The 16,178-nt window shown below is 49.4% G+C and overlaps 6 protein-coding genes across 6 annotated transcripts; 3 read left to right on the top strand and 3 right to left on the bottom strand.

The window, feature by feature from the left end:
* Positions 1-16: 16 nt before the first annotated feature.
* On the top strand, positions 17-1,175 carry N7509_006635 (uncharacterized protein; the record flags this gene model as incomplete). The annotated part of the gene is made up of 2 exons (XM_056631272.1): positions 17-155; positions 205-1,175. The coding sequence occupies 2 exons, from the start codon at positions 17-19 to the stop codon at positions 1,173-1,175; spliced, it is 1,110 nt and encodes a 369-aa protein (XP_056486823.1).
* Positions 1,176-1,801: 626 nt separating this feature from the next.
* N7509_006634 (peroxidase) lies at positions 1,802-2,881 on the bottom strand (the record flags this gene model as incomplete). Its single annotated transcript, XM_056631271.1, has 2 exons — positions 1,802-2,621; positions 2,772-2,881. The coding sequence occupies 2 exons, from the start codon at positions 2,879-2,881 to the stop codon at positions 1,802-1,804; spliced, it is 930 nt and encodes a 309-aa protein (XP_056486822.1).
* A 2,128-nt stretch (positions 2,882-5,009) lies between these two features.
* On the bottom strand, positions 5,010-6,222 carry N7509_006633 (3-isopropylmalate dehydrogenase; the record flags this gene model as incomplete). Its single annotated transcript, XM_056631270.1, has 3 exons — positions 5,010-5,214; positions 5,271-5,694; positions 5,751-6,222. 3 exons carry the CDS (start codon positions 6,220-6,222, stop codon positions 5,010-5,012), a joined length of 1,101 nt encoding a protein of 366 aa, XP_056486821.1.
* Positions 6,223-6,860: 638 nt separating this feature from the next.
* N7509_006632 (HSP70/90 family co-chaperone CNS1) lies at positions 6,861-8,279 on the top strand (the record flags this gene model as incomplete). Its single annotated transcript, XM_056631269.1, has 4 exons — positions 6,861-6,986; positions 7,028-7,157; positions 7,233-7,505; positions 7,564-8,279. 4 exons carry the CDS (start codon positions 6,861-6,863, stop codon positions 8,277-8,279), a joined length of 1,245 nt encoding a protein of 414 aa, XP_056486820.1.
* Positions 8,280-9,476: 1,197 nt separating this feature from the next.
* N7509_006631 (putative endo-1,4-beta-xylanase) lies at positions 9,477-10,941 on the top strand (the record flags this gene model as incomplete). The annotated part of the gene is made up of 5 exons (XM_056631268.1): positions 9,477-9,532; positions 9,592-9,748; positions 9,822-9,954; positions 10,011-10,124; positions 10,184-10,941. The coding sequence occupies 5 exons, from the start codon at positions 9,477-9,479 to the stop codon at positions 10,939-10,941; spliced, it is 1,218 nt and encodes a 405-aa protein (XP_056486819.1).
* Positions 10,942-11,241: 300 nt separating this feature from the next.
* Positions 11,242-13,008, bottom strand: N7509_006630 (DUF2841 domain-containing protein; the record flags this gene model as incomplete). Its single annotated transcript, XM_056631267.1, has 4 exons — positions 11,242-11,801; positions 11,856-12,041; positions 12,165-12,695; positions 12,774-13,008. The coding sequence occupies 4 exons, from the start codon at positions 13,006-13,008 to the stop codon at positions 11,242-11,244; spliced, it is 1,512 nt and encodes a 503-aa protein (XP_056486818.1).
* Positions 13,009-16,178: the final 3,170 nt, after the last annotated feature.

Here is a 16,178-nt window from a genome sequence, read left to right as displayed (position 1 = left end):
TCGCGATGCAAACGGCATGGTTGAGGAGGCCAAATACCGGTGGCTTGGGGGAATCTATCACTGCGATGGACGACTTCGGGTTTATTGGTCCGACGGCGAGCCAGGTCGGGCAGACCCTATGACCATACGTGGATATGACCCCCTCAGTAAAGAAGGTATTATTGCTGGGGGGGATCCCGCCAGCTCCAGAAACTCGGATTCCAGATGGCTGGCTAAAGTCAACTATCCCACTACTGATCTACGAGAGAGTCATCGACCCGCCGAAACCCAGTTTGCTTTTCTGGGGAGCTCACATTACCCATATGCTGAAGAATGTCAATGAAAAGCGGCCTGCTCTTCACGGTCACACCCTTCCTGCCCGTCCGCGCTATCTCGCAAAGAAAATGCACAAGGATCGCCGATTGCCTAGCCTCGGTGATCGGTGCTTCGAGATTCATCGGCCGGATGCAGGGAGCCAGCTCGAACTAAATCCTTTCGTCGGAAATTCGGAATCCAATCTCTACTCTTTGATGAAGGTCAACCCTTTTCACTCAGAGGTCCCGGGTCTCTTTGAGGCTGTAGCGAAGACCCCTTTGCCAGAGTTGCCTCCTGGTGTCGCGCCAGAACTGCCAATCTACCCCTTACCGGATCCCGTCCAGACCTTCGACTCGTTATTGAGTAGTCCGGATATTTACTTTCAGAATCCGCAGACATGGTCATTGGGCCCTATGGAGGTACGAGAGCGCCGCGTTGATCCCGGAGATGAGGAAGATTGGGAAGGCTTAGAAGATTGGCTTGAGTACGGTGAGCTGCCGCCGGTGCCAATGGAGCCTCTAGTGCCTCCACTGCCTCCACTGCCACAAGGAAGGGGAGGAAGTGGAAATGATACGCAAGTAGACAAACGGGCGGAAGCACAACAGGCCGAAGCAGATGCGAAAGCAAAGGAACAACAAATGGCACAGGAGATGTGGATGCAGTGGATCAACTTCAGTCCGAGTCAATCTCAGAAATCCAGCGCGGATAGCAATAAATCGATCAAGTCTACCAGGAGCACCAGGAGCACCAGGAGCAACGACAACGACACGCATATGAGTGGGACGTCGGTCGGACCCCGTTCGGGGAGGAGACGTGCAGGTACAGGCACAGGCGCAGGGGTTGAGCAAAGAGGGACGAAACACCGAGGCAAGAACAGGTGATACTAGTAGGGGTACATACTCGGTTGATTTAGTTAATTCAATGATTTCTTTAGTATTTTGTATTATTAATGGGGTGACAATAGGACAAAGTACAATGTGTACTCGTACTTGATACCTCCACTTTACTAGTCCGGGGCATTCTGGGGCATTCCGGGGCAGCCAGGCACCAATCAGAAGCCTGCTATTTGGCAGAAAGTGTGTATACCAGTATTATCAAAGTAAAGTACAAAGTTACACTGAGTTACACGGAGACCCCCGCTTCCACTATACCCCGGACTTCTCTTCCCCCTTCTTTCCTCTCTCCTCTTTCCTTCTTCCTCATCCTCATCCATCTTCTCCATCATGGAACCAGCTTCCTACCCATCATCTCACTCACCACTCACCACTCACCACTGACCCTTAACGCCTCTACTCCTACTCGAATCTCGGTTCATCATGTTTCATCACCGGAATGTGTGAGGTATCTTTCGCTCATGGTCTATGATTATTTACAAGTCTGGACCCAGCCAATATACCCGCGGCCCAGATCGATTAACAGAAAGGGGAATTCATCCAATGCCAACCAAACGTCACAAAAACAACAAAAAAAGGAAAGGAAATGTCACCAACAAAGCCCTCTGAACCCTCTACAGGCGAGCCCGAGGCTCGCCCTTCTTCGGACCGGTGGCTGTGTTGCTCTTCTTGGGTGCAGAGACATATCCACCCATCTTGTTGTCGGTGTTGATGATGACACCCTGCGCATCACGCTGGATACCCAACTCAACCAACTTCGCAAACACCTTGGAAAAGTGGTCAAAGAACAGATCCTTATCCTTGGCATAAGCATGCACCCAAGGTGCAAAAGCCGGGTCGGTCTTCAGCGCCATGTCGGTCGGCAGCATCATCAGAGGCTCCTCATCCTCGTCGGCATCGGGATCCTCATACACAAACTGGGTCATACCCGTTGACAGCTTGCGAGGCTTCCAGTCTAGCGTCAACAACAACTTGAAGAAAGAGTTCGAGAAACGGGTCGGGTTGGTGACCCAGGGTCCCTCGAACCCACTACGGTCGCCGTGGCACCGACCGAGGTTGTGACCGCCAGCCAGCGCAACGATCTCTTGATCGTTGAAGCCCATACGGCCAAAGATGAACCGCAGGTGGTCAGCGCCTAAAGCACCGTCGGGTAGTCGACCCCGTGGAGGCACCTTAGAGTCGTCCACCAGATCAGTACGTCCACCTTGCCAGGGAATCTCGGGGCCTCCCAGTTCCTTGATTGCGACTACGCCTGCCAGTGTCCACAAGTCCGAGTATGTGATCCAAGGGTGCTTTTCCTTGATCGGTTCCAGGAAGGCCCGGCCGTGCTGCAAACCCGCATTGGCTGGATCGCCACCCTCCGCTTCATAGCGCATACCGGCGCCGTTTGAACCGCCAGTGTCGGATTCAAGGTCATAGGTTCCGGAGGAGTGCCTGTTCACACGAAAGATGGTTAGCGAAAAGGGTTCTTTGCTGTTTACTTCCGTCGCTAGGATTCCAATTGCCGCCGGCGATCGAGACCGGTTCGACTCCGACCGAGACCACAACCTCTCTCCAAACAAAAAGACATCGGGATTCACATACCATGCCAAACGGACGAATACCGGTCCAGCGCTTCCATCATCATAGTCGGGTTTCTTCAGTTGAGCGACGATGTCCTTGCGGACCGCCTCATAGTCGTGCACGCTACTCATTCTCGGCCGATAAGCGTGGTTCGGGATGGTGTTTGTAGTTGGGTTTTGAGGTTGGGCTTTTTCTTGAAGGCGAAGTGGAATGGTTCACGAACAACAGTTGAAACCACGGAAAAGATGAAGAGGGAAAATAAACTGGGAGAAGAGAGAGAAATGGAGAAAAGAAAGGGTCCTCAGTCTGGAGTCCTCCCACATGAAGGCCCAGAGAGAGGAAGTGGAGCCCCCGACCGAATCAGCCTGCGCGTTATTCGACGGCCACAATGCCGAGGTCCCTTCTCGGGCTTCGATAACCCATCTATCAGTATCCGCCGTGGTGTCTGGCTCCGATGGACTACCCCCATTTCCCCGTGTCAGCGTAATTGCTCGCTGGCTTCGGATCCAAACGATGGCGAAATTTTCCGATTTTCGGCCCACCTCATGGACCTCCTTGATCCAATCGTCGAGGGGGTTTCCGCACACAATCAAGGGCCTGTCTGTTGAATAAGAGTGCGGGACGATCCAGCAAATGAAGTCATTTCGCCCGGTCTAATTCCGTCGGCGATGAACATGAACATGAATTGAATACCTCGGAACATGGAAGCCGATATCGAGTCCCGTGACCCGTCACCCTTTCCCACGGGGTTCTTCGGGTTTGGAGGATCCATTCTCGGTCCGCTTTAATTTTTAAGGGGCAGATTCTGCTAATCACTCACATTTTATTGCTCAGCTGTCAGTTTCTGTAGGATCCGGTGGAAACTGTGTGGGAGGGATATTAACACCGCCACCGGGCTGCCTCGGATCACGCCAGGTTGCCCGGTGCTCAAGTAATGATCTACGTAGCGGTCACTGACATACTAATTTTAGGCTCTAGAAACACTAAGATACTTGATGCTTGATTTTCGAAAAATAATACTAAAACAATAAAAATTATTCCCATTCTTGTCGTACTAGTATTCTGAAAAAATTGAATGACTCAAACCGCTGGAGAAAAGCCAAAGCCACCGTTTGAGATTCAACTTCCATATCATAGGTATCATAGGCTTCGAGTCTAAATATGGCGATAATCACTATACCAAAAAATCCAATTCCACATCCCGTCTCCGATCTCCGTCTTTGTTTCCATCCGCAATCTCATACCGACCCAACCCCCCTTCTTCGTCAGGTGCTGTTTCCTTAGGTCCTTGATGTTTTCGACCAAGGCCTCGAGTCAGAATATCCCGCTCGTGTGTAACACAGGATAATCTCATCTCAAGCAATCTTGCCCTATTTCGTAGTCTTCCCACTTTGGCTGTATAAGCCTGCGCAATAGCACGAGTTGAAACATGGAGTTTTCTATACTCCTTTCTCATCCAGTGCTTTTGCCCCAGCAGCCGCCGGATTTCCTCCTTAAGTCTCTGATGCTGAGCGACATTCCTCCTGCAGATCGTTCGGGCCACATCGTATATTGGTTCTGCGCTCGATGAACTGAGTGTACCTTGGCTTAGGTGCTGACCTACGCAGGAGAATGTTGTCTGTATGTCTACTGCGATCGAGCGGAGGAGGTATGTTTGATCGGCCTTGGATAGGCTGTGGAGGCTTTCAAGACGTCTTGTGCAGGGACCTTTTGCTGGTTCGGCCATCTCGGGACAAATAGTAGGTTGGGGGTTAGTTGTAAAGGGGATTTGAAGGATCTTTCGGTTCTCTCTATAAGTAGAGATGGCCAAAGTGGAGGTATTGATCAAAGAATGGCTGGTTTAATCGATCAATGAGGCAGCAAAAGCTAAGATATAAAAGGAGAAAACTCATTGCTTCCAATGTCTCACAAGAATTAAGGGGCAATGTAAGTCATATTGATGCAACGCCCCGTCACAGTCTTCTTTGAGAACAAACATTGCCATTCCGCGGCTGCCGACTTACTTTACTCTCATCTCCTTCTTTGGGATTCAAAGGATGACATGAACAGTCGGCATAGCCCTATGCCCTATAAACAATTCTTACTTATCGTCTTTCAATCTAATTGAGACATTTTCATTCATTGTGATTCATCTTTGTATTGTTTGATCAATTTTGACTTAATTCCAGATCACCCAAGGTATTTCTACTAATTTCTGTGCCTTGAAAATTGCTACTTACTTTCTCATATTCTCCAACTCTATTGCAGGCTCAACTCTCTTTACAAAGCAGCTACAATGGCATCACCAACCTCTTTGGTTCCCACCTTTCCTTTCAGATCAGGAGTTCGAACACCTGCATCAAGGACCTTTCGAACGGCATCTTCAACCCGCTTTGCCTCGGCCTCCATGTTTAATGAGTAGCGAAACATCAGAGCCACACAAAGAATCATTGCGACGGGGTTGGCAATGTTTTCCCCAGCAATACTAGACAATAGTTAGCAATGTTCATCGTAGGCATCTCCATATTTCGCAATACTTACTCCGGAGCTGAGCCGTGGGTAGGCTCGTATAATCCGTACGGTCGCGTCTTCAATGCCTTGTCGCCGGGTAGACCATTCAAACTGGCACTGGGGAGAACACCCAAGGTTCCGACAATCGAACCAGCTTGATCGGAGAGCATATCACCGAAAGTATTGTCAGCCAGGATGACGCCGTTCAGGGATCGCGGGTTCGTCGCCATTATGAGCGAGGCCGAGTCCGCGAGCTGGTGGATCAGCTTCACTTGCGGGTACTCAGTCGTGATGGTCTTCTCTACCACCCGGCGCCAGAGACGAGATGATGCGAGGACGTTTGCTTTGTCCAAGGAGATGACGGGCCAAGGGGGATCATGGCGAAGGGCCACTTCTGCGGACAGACGGGCAATACGCTGGATCTCTGCTTCGGAGTAGCCCCATTCATCCATTGCTGAGTATAGTTAGTATAAAGGGAAATAATCTTGAATTTCTGACGGTATCACGTACCGTATGTTGGCTCTTCCACCTTCCGTCCAAAGTAAGCACCTCCGCAATTCTCTCTCACAACTACAAAGTCAACGCCTTCAATGACTTCCTCCCGGAATGGACTGAACTCCTTTGCGATAGATGAGCTAGGCGAAGTCGCAGAACAGGGGCGCAGGTTTGCATAGATATCCATTGCTTTGCGTAGCTGGAGTAATCCACCCTCCGGCCCATCAAGACCACGACGAGCACCATCCCATTTGGGTCCGCCAACGGCAGCAAATAGCACCGCGTCCGAATCCAATGCAGCCTGTTTCACCTCCTCGGTCACTGACTTGCCTGTAGCATCAATGCTACATCCTCCTATGAGCTCGTGTCGTAGTTGAAACTTGCGTTGCGGAGTTTCGAATGCTTGCAGCACCTTAACAGCCTCGGCCATGACCTCGGGGCCAATGCCGTCACCTGGCAGGACGAGAATGTTGTGTGTCTGTGCCATGCTGAGGGCTATATTCACAAGATGATGTAGAAATTCGAGATGAGATGATGGATTGTATGGGTACTGCAGTACTACTAGTAGTAAGTATGTCGTCCTATATCGGCGACTCGGTCTTTCGCCCGACTGATGCGGGGTTGGGATACCTCGGGCAGTTTCCGATCTGACATTCTCCGATATAGGAGGTATATACTCGTATAACCTTAATTTCGCGTATAGTTTGACTTGTACGTTGATTCCTTTGGTTCAATGTATATACATAGTTAGTTAGTTAGTGCCTTGACTAGTTCTCCATGTCTAGATGGGCCGTGCCTAGTAAGGTGTTCCAGAAGATTCTACTTAGATAGCAGGTGGCGCCACGCACTGGATTTTCCGCTCCGTATTTCACAGGACCCATGATTTCCAAGGTTTAACAGAGAGAAAGAAAAATCTCTTTTCATTTACATAACCAAGTTTATCTCTAGATCAAGATCTACATTAACCATACAATCAGAGCATTCCTCTCTGATTGGTGGAGCCGTGCAACCCCTCGTGTTTGCACTGTTTGCTGAATGACATTTCGGTCCCCGCAAAAAAAAAAGTCCAGACAGTCGCTTTTAGAATCCTTTCCAATCGGTTCGGTATTCTGCTTTGTACTCACCATGTCTCGAATCGAGGAGCTCCCGGACGACTTCGATGAGTCGCTCAATCTCAACCCGGCTCCTCCTCAGGGACCGCCCGACTTGCCGCAGCCCGGCTTCGATGCCTTCGCTGCTGCCAACGAGGAAGTGCCATCCCTATCAACGAAGAGAGGCTGAAGGATTTAGAGAATGACCCTTCCGTGCCGAAAATGCCCCCGGCTATGGCATCGGTCAAGTCGCAGTCGAAGGAGGAATTGCTCGACATGATGAACAAGACCCCGCTATTCATGACGGACATTGCGAATGCGGGTGATGAGAGTACGTATCAGTGTTTTGTTTCCCTCTTCACGTCCAGCAGAATCGGCTACTGACACTCATTTCGAACTATTACAGATGGGGAGAACGTTCTCTTGGATGCCATCTCTGCCATGCAGAACGAGGGTACCCGTGCCGACGTTGCGCAAAGTTTCAAGGACCAGGGTAACGAAGCCGTCTCCGAACTACGCTGGATCGATGCCAAGGAGCATTACACGAAGGCTATCGCCGTCATCTATGCCAAAGAGGACAAATGGGAGAAGCCTGAGGATCTCGCAGAAGAGAAGAAATCGCTTCGAAAGTTGGAGGAGCTGTCACATATCAACCGCGCACGTTGTAATCTCGAACTTGGTATGTCTGTTTTCTCCGATATGATTTTGAACATTACTCATACATCCCTTCTATCTAGGAAACTACCGGTCGTGTACCCAGGACTGCGCAGTCACCCTCAAGCTCAACCCCACAAACGTCAAGGCCTTCTATCGCTCCGCGATGGCTTTGTTGAAGCTAGATAAGGTCGACGAAGCCGAGGATGCCGCGGCGCGTGGATTGGTCATCGGACCCGATAACAAGTCCCTTCAAACTGCTTCCCAAAAGATTGCCGAGCGCAAGGCCTTTAAAGAGCGCCTAGTTGCTAAGAAGAAGGCCGAGGAGGAGCTCGCTCGCAAACAAAACTTGGTCCTTAGCACAGCTTTGCGCGCACGCCAAATCCGAACCCGAAAGACTGACCAACCCCCAGATATGGAAGGGTCTACTATCAGGCTGGTTCCCGATCCTCTTTCGCCAGAAAGCTCTGTGGAGTTTCCTGCTGTCTTTCTGTACCCCATGGACGCTCAGTCCGACTTTATTAAGGGTTTCTCGGAGTTGCATTCCATTTCTGATCATTTGGACTATATTCTCCCGTTGCCGTGGGACACAAAGAAGGAGTACACCATTGCCAACGTCGAGTGCTTTATGCAGACTGTCTCTGGGGGACTAATCAAGGCCGGTAAGAAACTGCCCTTGTTGCAAATTCTTACCGGTGGAAAGGTTGAGGTTGTTGATCACATGGTCCGGATCTTTGTCGTGCCGAGCTCCAAGACTGCTGCCTTCATCGCGGAGATGAAAGCTCGCAAGGAGGGTTGAAAATGATCATACTGTGTTTTCCAACCAACTCAAAGGATTACCTGTATCTGCAAGGTTTCGGTAATTTGCTTACCGGTTGCAAGTCCTTCAATGGTAATCTGATCCTTAATGGAGATGAAACAACATTGAACTCGGTTAACTAGCATTCATGAAGCCGGGCTCCCATAAACGCCATGCGCAGTATATTGAGAGAACGTCCTAATAGATAGGGCGATATACACTACAAAAGCTCGATACCCATTTTTGAAATGCATGTTCAAACACATCAAGATAGATAGATACTTTCCCTGGAATAGGGAAAGTCAAAATCAAGGGGATCAACAATTGATCTCAATTCAACCTATCAACTGGCCACGGTTCCAAGAGCGAAAACCCCAACTATGAACCTATAGGTGGGATACACCACTTTTCTGTGTGAAAGGCACATTTAGTATTTTCGATTAAGCGTACATTGAAACAGGCATATCACCAAAAAGGCCGGCTAGAGTGATGCGACATCAGGCTTAACTTGAGAGGAACGCGCTGGAGGCAGAAACCGAAAAGAGGACTCGGACACTTGGGACGAGCTTTAGGCAGAGTATTACTGGATACTAGTAGGAAGTTCCCACATCACTAGTAGCTACTACTAGTCACCAGCTACTAGTTACTAGTGGTAACAGCCTAAAAGTAAACGAGAACTATGCTATTTTGCCGGCGCGGGACGGACTTATCCCCGCTTCATCCAGTCCCCCGCATCTTCAGGACACGAACAGTTCCTAGCGTGAACCATGATTTCTTCAAGAAAATGCTTCACCTTGAAGCTCGGGAAAAATTCCTACGTTTGTTTTATTCATTGAGGCCAGAGGGTGGGGGATGTCCTAAGCCACAGTTGGTCCTCCAAACGGCTCCACCGGCCTTAATCTATACCTGAAACAACCACAGCGTAGGATTTCTCCTTGAGAAACTACTAATGCAGTGAACCGGCTATATCACCGAAGCTACATGGCAACAACAACCCTTTTTTTATTTGGTATGGCCGCGACTACTACGCCACGGGCCATAGGTCCGAATGGAGAATGGCATGAGGGTATCCAGCACCGGAAGAATCAATTATCTGCACCCCTTTCGTCAATCTATTATAAATTCACTCCCGGCCTGGTTAGAGTCTTTGCCTCCCATTTCATGCTGTATTGTTGTGTATTACTCTAGTCTTGCAAAATGGTCCGACTATCCTCTGAGATATTAGCGCTGGCGGTTGGCCTTCTACCACAGCTGTACGTGTTTGATCTCGGAAGTTCTTGTCCAGGAGCTAGATCTAACAATGAATCGGCAGTGTGCAAGGAGCAGGTCTTAATACTGCAGCTGTAGCCAAAGGCAAACTTTATTTCGGAACTGCAACAGATAACCCAGAGTTAACGGATACTGCATACGTGACGCAGCTCAACAACACCGATGACTTTGGTCAAATCACCCCCGGGAACTCCCAAAAGGTCAGTTCAGTCAATCATTCTATCATTGTTATTATTTCTCAGCGATTCATAATCTGACTAAATATACTCAAAGTGGGACACGATTGAGCCTACGCAAAATACATTCTCCTATACCAAGGGAGACGTCATTGCCAATCTTGCAAAAGCAAATGGCCAGAAGCTTCGCTGTCACAATTTAGTTTGGCACAGCCAACTTCCCAGCTGGGGTGGGTTCTGTACTCTGCTTAATAGATTTAAATATCTTGCTCACCTTATAAAATAGTCACCAGTGGTACTTGGACCAATGCGACGCTACTCGCAGCGATGAAAAACCACATCACTAATGTAGTGACTCACTACAAGGGAGATTGCTACGCATGGGATGTTGTGAACGAAGGTATGGAATCGGCATTTTTCTTACGGGGTGTAAACGCCATATTGATTTCTTCCCTATAGCTCTCAATGAGGACGGCTCCTACCGCGAAAGTATCTGGTACACAACGATCGGGCCGGCCTATCTCCCAATTGCCTTCGCGACAGCGGCAGCGGCAGATCCAAACGTGAAACTCTATTATAACGACTACAATATCGAATATTCCGGCTCCAAGGCAACAGGTGCCTTGAACATCGTCAAATTAATTCAATCTTACGGAGTCAAAATCGATGGCGTCGGTCTGCAAGGCCACTTCATTGTAGGAAGCACCCCTAGTCAAAGCTCGCAAGCTAGCACCATGGCTGCATATACTGCCCTCGGAGTGGAAGTTGCCATTACTGAGCTTGATATTCGCATGACACTTCCATCCACAGACGCCCTTCTTGCACAGCAGAAGACAGACTACTCGGGTACCGTGGCAGCTTGTGTTGCAACAAAGAACTGCGTCGGCGTCACCATCTGGGATTGGACTGATAAATACTCCTGGGTTCCCAGCACTTTCTCTGGACAAGGCGCCGCCTGTCCCTGGGATGAAAACTATGTGAAGAAGCCTGCCTACACAGGTATTCTGACTGCGCTCGGTGGCACTGCGACAAGTAGTACCACAACTAGCGCTGTCTCCAGTACTTCGTCGACCTCGACGACGACTAGTAGTGGTAGCTCTGCCACAGGCGTCGCCCATTGGGGTCAGTGTGGTGGCAGTGGATGGACTGGAGGAAAGACCTGTGCGAGTGGGTACACTTGCACGTATTTCAATGACTATTACTCTCAATGTCTTTGAGGCTGTGCCCTATGAGTGGTTGAAGGAGAATATTTCCGTGAAGAAGTTAATCTCGGATATGATATCCAAACCTCGAGGGGACGGGTAATCAATCGCAAATTTCATTTGTCAATGCTATTTTTTATGCTATTGGATGAAATCCATCTCGACTTTCACGAAACTCAACATGTACTACTTGCTTCAATGCTTTGAAAACCTATCAAATAAACCTCCCCAAGTGCTGTCGCACTTTAATCAAACGCTGTAGAAAAGAAACTCGTCATCATGACCAACGTGAATGAACGCTTTGAATGTGTCGTGTTAGTTTTCAAAGTAGTATGGAAATTCATAATTCTCCATGGGCTCTCTGAAAGGTTCTGGTATCGGTTGTCCAGATGTCATGTCCTGGGACGTAACACCTGAGGTCTGAAAGCCTTGCATTCCAGCATAAGGCTCAGTCATAAATGGCTGTGAGCCTACGAATATTGGGGAATAGTAGCCCATGGTCGTTGGGCTAAGAGTGGTAGCGACATCCGGCCCTGAATCTTGCCGTTTCCTCTTCACTTGCGGTGAAATGGAATTTGAAGCAGGGGGCTGGTTAAAGCTGGGGTGTATAGGCAGGTCTTGATGTATATAACGAGTAGGACTCGGGGTCACGGAAGGTTGAGGGTTTGGGGGGATGTCTCCGCCGGCAACGAATATAGGTTGTGGAGGGTTCGCTCTCGAGGGCCCGCCAATGACGGGCATTGTTTCTGTCTTCGGCTCTGGGCTGGGATCCTCTTCGATCGGAGCTGGTTTCTGCTTTTGCTCGCCACGGTTGACGAGAGCTTCTGCTGCATCGGGGAGATTTGAGCGTGAGATTGACACCATGGCTTTTCCATCTGCGGCCAGTCAGTTCGGCTGGCTGGAGGGCAGAGGTAACTCAATCATCATACCAGTCACTTGATCCAAAAGCTTTTCTTCCTCTTCTCTGACTTGATAGACCTCGTCTAATATCTCTAAACGCTCGACTGGTAGAATTTGTCGACGGATTGGCTGGTCTGAGGCTTTTAACTTCCGTGCGGTGATACCGTAACTGGTGCGCAGTTCGCAGAGAATGTGGACTAGGAGCCTAATACGTTCTTTTGGTCTGGTCAGCAAGCATTTTAAAGAATCTCATCGTCGGAGAATCAACGAGGACGGGTGTCAGTCGGAAAGAGAGAGAGAGAGAGAGAGAGAAAGGAGGAAAGGAGCCAACTCCTTACCGGCTTTGGGAAGATGGTCTGGCTCTCGATGACTGACTCCAGTCGGCCACCAAGGAGGCTTAGTATCATCGGGATCCAGCTGTTGCGTCTGCCCGGCCACGATCTTTCGCCCATTGTATGGAAAGTTCACTTGCTTGCGCGGCTCAACCAGTTTGACGTAGGCCTTGGCCAGAACACGACAATTGGTCTGCTGTAGATTTTGGAAGATTTTTTCGTAGTATCTCCGTAGGAAATCTTTATCCCTAATAGATATAAAAGCTTTCTGGCTGCCCCTCATGTTTGGTTCCATGCCCCAGGGCCTCTGTTGTGGTTGTGGGATCGGGTGCTGCCCCGACCAGCGAGACCAGTCGCCTGGCCCTTGGGGAGCTGACCATACCGGGGGTTGGGTGGGTGTTCTTGCAACCAGAAGGCCTCGAGACTGACTGTCGGGTGGTCTTCTCTCCGGGCCGGGGCGAATATTGCCAATCTGGGTCGAAACAGGGGTCTGTCCACTAGTGACTCGGTGATATGTGGGAGGCTCACCCAACTCGACTATATCGGATCAGCGGCTTTCCGACCTCTATCTTTGCGTCTGTATATTTGCAATCCAAGGTATTTCTCGCTTCTCACTTTTGAGTAATCTCAGCGGCGGTATGTGACACTTACACTGGGAATGTGATGGAGTAGCGCCGCTCGAGCGCTGTACGGCTCGCAGAAACTCATCTGTCACCAGCGGAGATAGAATAGTTTCGCGGCTGTTGGCGACGGATAGAGACGACTCATGACGAAGATTACCCTGACGGTCAATGTAGATCAGAGCAAAATGTGGATATTCGGGTGAATTCTGCTGGTTTTGCGCCGACATGCTTGTTGGGATCTGCGCGGGGTTGGCCATCAGCGGGGGGAGAACGAGGGCGAAAAAGAGAGGATAACGTGATACCATGGAGCAGAGGCTGATCGATTGAGGGTTGAGCTCGATCTTGCTCGGAAATAGTGCGGTGGGCGTGTCCCAAGGAAACAAAGGAGAAGAAAAGGATGGCTTATAGCCAGGAAGCATCTCTAATGGATTGGCGAGTACACGAAAACAACAACATTGGGCGGCGAAGAAAAGATCCTCTCACTAATAAGGGGGCCAACTCTGGGATCCGGAGATTTATAGACAATGTAAGTCTATTCAAGCCCACAAAGTCCTCGGCGAGCTTCGCCCACTAGTGCACGCAACCAACCTGCACAGTTGCTTCGGGGATTGTGGAGAACCCAGGACAGAATCAAAAAAAGCACTGGATCCCAATTCCACTTTCATCCTATAAACTTGGGCCGCTAAGCGCACGCACGGCGGTCCCGGCTGTTTTACCCTTACCGTTGTCCCACCGCAGAATCGGGGGTGGATCTATACCCATCATTGATTGCCTTTTTATTATTATTTTCTATTTTCCAATCTTCCTGACTCTCGCATCTTCCTACTGCCGCATTAAAGTATCTCTATTATGCAGTGCAGCACTGGAACGGACTGGATTAGAAGATGGCTCGAAGGGGAGGCTATGGTGGGTAACGGCTTGAGGAAATTCCCACCTCATTGGAAACCGACAGAGTGGTCGGGTCTTACTAGACCAAAATTTTCCAGTTGAACGGCACTCGAATCAAATGACTAGCCCTGAAGCAAGGTTGTCACGAAATTCATGGCAATTACGACTTCTCAAGACTATCGGGCTTTGGTATGCAGATCAAGAGAGTGGTGACAGAAGTACGGCTCTTCCTTACCCGTGAGCTCTGTCAAACATAATAAACCTTCTCTTTCGAGCCAGGTGCATCGATATCCCTTCAAGGCACCCATGGTGTCAGATCAAGGATGCGAACCGCTCCAGTTCTCTCCCCAGGGTTTCAAATCGGCACCCGTTACTGTCATGGGCGGATGCTGCCTACGTCTGCATGGAAGATGGGAGCACCAGGGGCCTAAGCAACTACGTAAAAGTGCCGGTGTGGCGCTGCCACTGCTAAATGAAGATCGGCCCTCGAACGTTGGGAACTCCGTGGCCCACTCCTCTCTCTCTGTGTTGCACCGGCCCGTATCCTATGTATGCAAGATCCAGATCGTTTCTGTGCGATACCCGAATCCACATGGCTGAGAGGCGTTCGATTGGATTTATCCTTATATTTTTTTTTCTCTTTTATTTTTAATTCCTTTTTCATGTACTGCAGTCTCGCGGTGGGCCCCTTCCTCACTCTGGAGTGGTTCATTTCGATAGTTTCGGTAAGGCTGGACCTAAAACAGGCCTTGTTTGTGTGGCTTGTAGCTGAATATCACATAATCTACCCTTGTATATTCATTTCTACCAAGACATTTTGGCTCCAGGACGAAAATAAAGGGAAAATCTGATTCAAAGGTTCTCGGACATACCTGATCACAAAAGTTCATTCGTTCACCGCTGCAATACCGCAATCTAAGCATAGCTCTGTGGCCGTTGTGCTTGCAGGAAACGGGAATTCGTGTTCACCTAAACTAGTCACCGCATGAACTTTGGTACTGATTGACGCAGAGTGACTTCGACGTGCATTGATCCACCGAACCATGGTTGGTGACAAATCCGCTTATCGCTCCGGACAGTTTTTGACTAAGAAGGATGATGTGTTTTTCTTTCGGGAATAATCCGCTAATAGAAACTTGAAGGTGATGGATCAAACGATCTATCGATTGCATAAATGACCAGAAAAGGAACTAAGGCGCGAAACCGATTATCTCGTATGTAAATATTTAAGGTGGTAAAGGTAACAGAAAAGCAAATAGAGAGGTCAACAGGCAGTAGCGAGTAGATTCCCAGAATAAGTTTACAGGGTCGTGATGCACAAAGTATACAGGGTAGCGGTTCTGAATACGGGTTCTTACATGTATAATGGGGATGATCGCGACCTACATACACAAAACTCAAGAGCCCGTTGCAGCCGAGTCGCATGCGTTTCAGGAAATTTGTTCGAGGCCTAACCTGACGCAAAACATGAATGGGCGCCACTTCTGTGGCTGAGGTTGTCGATCCATAGCCTTTTACCAGAACGGTAAAAAGGAAGGAAAACCTTGCGGGTGTGGGTGTGGATGTGGATGCCGGAATAAATGGCGCTTCCCCGCGAGGGGAGAGCTGAAACCACTCAATAGAAAGAATTCCATTGTGAGCTTGGATCAATCTTTTAGGTACCAATTTGGGAAATGGTACTCCGTACTTCGTAGTCTCTGCATACATACTCGTAGTTTGCCACCCCAACGTCTCGGCCGGCCGGAGGCATCTCGGTGCAAATTTTCCACAGCCCTAAAAATAAGGACTCTTGAGTTGTGTCCAGTGTGATTCCCAGAGCCTTGGATCACGAACTTTCGCATTTCAAGTAACTTACCAATGAACACTAGGTTCTTGGGACGTTGGACCGTTCATTTTCCGCCACTCGACCCGCCTAGCTCTTCGAAACAGATCCCGAGATCCGCTCAAGTGCTGTCACTAGACTGTCGATCCAGATGAGACACTTTTAGTCTCGGAAAAACTCAAGGCTTCAGTGGCCAATGAGGACTTGGAGAATTTCGCCGTTCTCCCCTGGCGAGATCAGCGATCGCAGCCTTCGAGTCTCTCTGCTCGTCCAGACTTCCTTCGCTTGGGCCCAGGAACGTGTGTTCTCGGACAGGACGAATGGTGATCCCTCGGGGCCTCCGACGCTGGCGTCTGTAACGGAGAACGCAAATCAGAGATCTCCGGCCTGCAAGACATGCACGATGTGGATCGACGACCTCATTTAGGGTTGACAAATTCCTTTGCATGGTGGCGGGGTCTCAGGCTGGGGGCCTAAGGAGTCAATGATCTGTAGTTCGTGTACATGTCCGGACAAGTAACTACTTCGTTCATATGTACTCCGTAGTTACTTTGATGGTTCACGTACAGTTTTAGATAGCCATGCCTCCGCCAATGATCTTATTCCTCCTTAAGGTACGCGATTGAGTTTGGATGTATCCAAGGTTGGTAGGAGAAGAAGGGGTAAAAAGAGCCCGCTAACATCAGG

This window comes from Penicillium cosmopolitanum (assembly GCF_028827165.1).
Source record: "Penicillium cosmopolitanum strain IBT 29677 chromosome Unknown utg000008l:1.0-4398992.0:1.0-4402845.0, whole genome shotgun sequence".
Classification (NCBI taxonomy): Eukaryota; Fungi; Ascomycota; class Eurotiomycetes; order Eurotiales; family Aspergillaceae; genus Penicillium; species Penicillium cosmopolitanum.
Note: the sequence above shows the minus strand (reverse complement) of the source record. Positions and strands in the feature narration are given on the sequence as shown.